Genomic DNA, 2,299 nt, shown 5'->3' with positions numbered 1-2,299 from the left:
GATACTATCTACAATATTCGTGGCTCTGGTTGGTTTTATTGGGGCTACATGACCATTGTGAGTCTCATTCTTCTCAACATGATGCTGGCTATTGTGATGGGGACCTATAAAGCAATGAGCAAAGATGGGTATCAGGGAGAGATTAACGTGTTGTTGGCTACTAGAATCTCCACTATTCATCGCTACCTGGTTCAATACGCACGTAAGAAGTTCTTTGCTCTTACTAAAAACAAAGGGAAGCCTATCAGAGACTTGATATCCAAGGTCGCTCGGCGCAAACCAAGTGAAAAAGATCTTGAAGCGATGGAAATCGACACCAACAAGTTGAATTACTACGATGTGATCGCGTACGGCAAATTCCGACCGCCGCTGTTGCTGGAGGTACTGAAGACAAAGCTGAAGCATGATCCAGCATACACTTCGACGACGAAGCTGACTCCGACGCTTCTGCGAGGCCTTTTCCCTAACTGCAAAATTTCCGACAAGGAGATGGTTGATACGTTTGAGTTCCTTCGTCAGGGGTTCGTTCTTAACGAAGCAGTCACGAAACAGGGTCAGGACAAGAAGCCCGTGTCGGGGCAGACGAAAGCTTCACGGCTGGCAGAGCTTCATCAAATCCTTGAAAAGACCCACAAAGAAATCCAGTTTCTGACTGCCAACGGAGCGCAATAATCTGTTAGTAGCAAACAACAGAAGAAGTAGCAACTTCTACACAGTCTAAATTTCAAACTCCACTCCATTGTGATTCTTTTTTTTTTCACGCGCAGACTTGTTCTTGTAGTGAAGCAATTGGGCATTGTACAGATAGAGTATACTAGTATTTACTGACAGGATGGTTTACTAATTGAAAAGAAAACCAAGTTCTTGATGTTTAAGAGAAATCACAATTATGGCAATGATATTATGCTTCAGGATAATCCACACAAAAGCTTAAGACGCTTGATAAATGATGTGGAGAACGTCCGATATGATTGCTGGGCCGAAGAAAGCGCAAAAGATGACTCGGGGGCCTCAACGCCAAAAGAAGAGGCCCTCACAGAGCAATGAGTATGTATGTAACTTTACCAACGCGGCACTTCTACTATCTTACAAAACAATGAGTAAACCCTTCTAATTTGAGAACATCGACAACGAACATCCTGTCGCAGTTGCGCAGACGATCTCTTCGTTCCGCGTCTGAATCAATGGCAATGTGTCCACGTAGGTTTGGATTGAGAAAGATAACCCACCAAAATTGGCAACTCCTGGATGAAAGTATGAGATGCGTCTCCTGCCATACTCTTTTGAGAGACGCTGCAAGACGGTTCTATTCAAGGCCATCCACTCACCGGTTATTGATGTTGTAAAGGAGACGTTCGTATCGTAGTGCGACGTGTCGAGTGGAGTGAGAAGTGGTCTTTGGCATACAACCGAAAGAGCCCACATTCGATCTCATTCGAGCTTTTGAGACCGATTCAGCTCTTGTCGTGGTGTCTTGGCTGACAATGGCAGAACCGCCGCTGGATGAATGCAGGCTTACGATTACAGTTCCCCCGGGCGCCCCGGATACCAGCGACAACTCCAATGAGATAGTTCCAGTGCCAAGCACTAGCGAACAGAGCAGCAACAGCAAGCACCAAGTCGTTGGCGTGCCCTTATGCATATGCGTCGAAGTGATGATACCCGATCTCCAACTGTTGAGAACAAAGTTACTCAAGAAATCACCAGTAAACTCGAGATGGCGATTGGAGACGCGATTACTGCTCTTGAGTTCGACTACTACGAACTTGGAGTCGCGCTGTTCCGCTTCTTTACGACGGTCGGGTTCTGCGTCATGTTCGCTGTTCTTGTGTAGCCTGTGTAGCCTGGAACGCCCAATGAGGAGATGTATACCCAATCCAACGCTGTGTCGGCCAAACTAGCCCCAGCGACTTCTAGCCCTTTCCATATCGACACTACAGTTCAGTTCTTTGATATCGACAGCGTTGACGATGTATACGATTGGCTCACGTACACATTCATCCCGACTGTCTTTGTTAAAACAGACCATACTGGCCGAACGTTGCCCGATTACCAACTCGATCACTTGGATTTAGCGAACCGAGTGCTGGGTGGTGTTATCCTGGAAATGACCCCGAGAGAATACAAATCTTGCGACAAAGAGTTTGTGCTGCTGGAGCTGTACCCTATGTGCACGTACATTGACTATCCTGGGAAACAACACATTTTTTGTATGTCACCTGGGATGCTGCAGAAGCGAAGGCTAAATAATCACTTTGAAGAACAGCGGATCATGGATAAACTACTACTCTTGACAACT

General features: G+C 46.2%; 2 protein-coding genes across 2 annotated transcripts; both read left to right on the top strand.

The window, feature by feature from the left end:
• Positions 1-78: 78 nt before the first annotated feature.
• PPTG_08938 (hypothetical protein) lies at positions 79-672 on the top strand (the record flags this gene model as incomplete). Its single annotated transcript, XM_008903686.1, has 1 exon — positions 79-672. One exon carries the CDS (start codon positions 79-81, stop codon positions 670-672), a length of 594 nt encoding a protein of 197 aa, XP_008901934.1.
• A 970-nt stretch (positions 673-1,642) lies between these two features.
• Positions 1,643-1,834, top strand: PPTG_08937 (hypothetical protein; the record flags this gene model as incomplete). Its single annotated transcript, XM_008903685.1, has 1 exon — positions 1,643-1,834. The coding sequence occupies one exon, from the start codon at positions 1,643-1,645 to the stop codon at positions 1,832-1,834; it is 192 nt and encodes a 63-aa protein (XP_008901933.1).
• Between the last annotated feature and the right edge of the window lie 465 nt (positions 1,835-2,299).

This window comes from Phytophthora parasitica (genome assembly GCF_000247585.1).
Source record: "Phytophthora parasitica INRA-310 unplaced genomic scaffold supercont2.16, whole genome shotgun sequence".
Lineage (NCBI taxonomy): Eukaryota > Oomycota > Peronosporomycetes > Peronosporales > Peronosporaceae > Phytophthora > Phytophthora nicotianae.
This window is presented reverse-complemented; position numbering and strand designations above follow the sequence as displayed.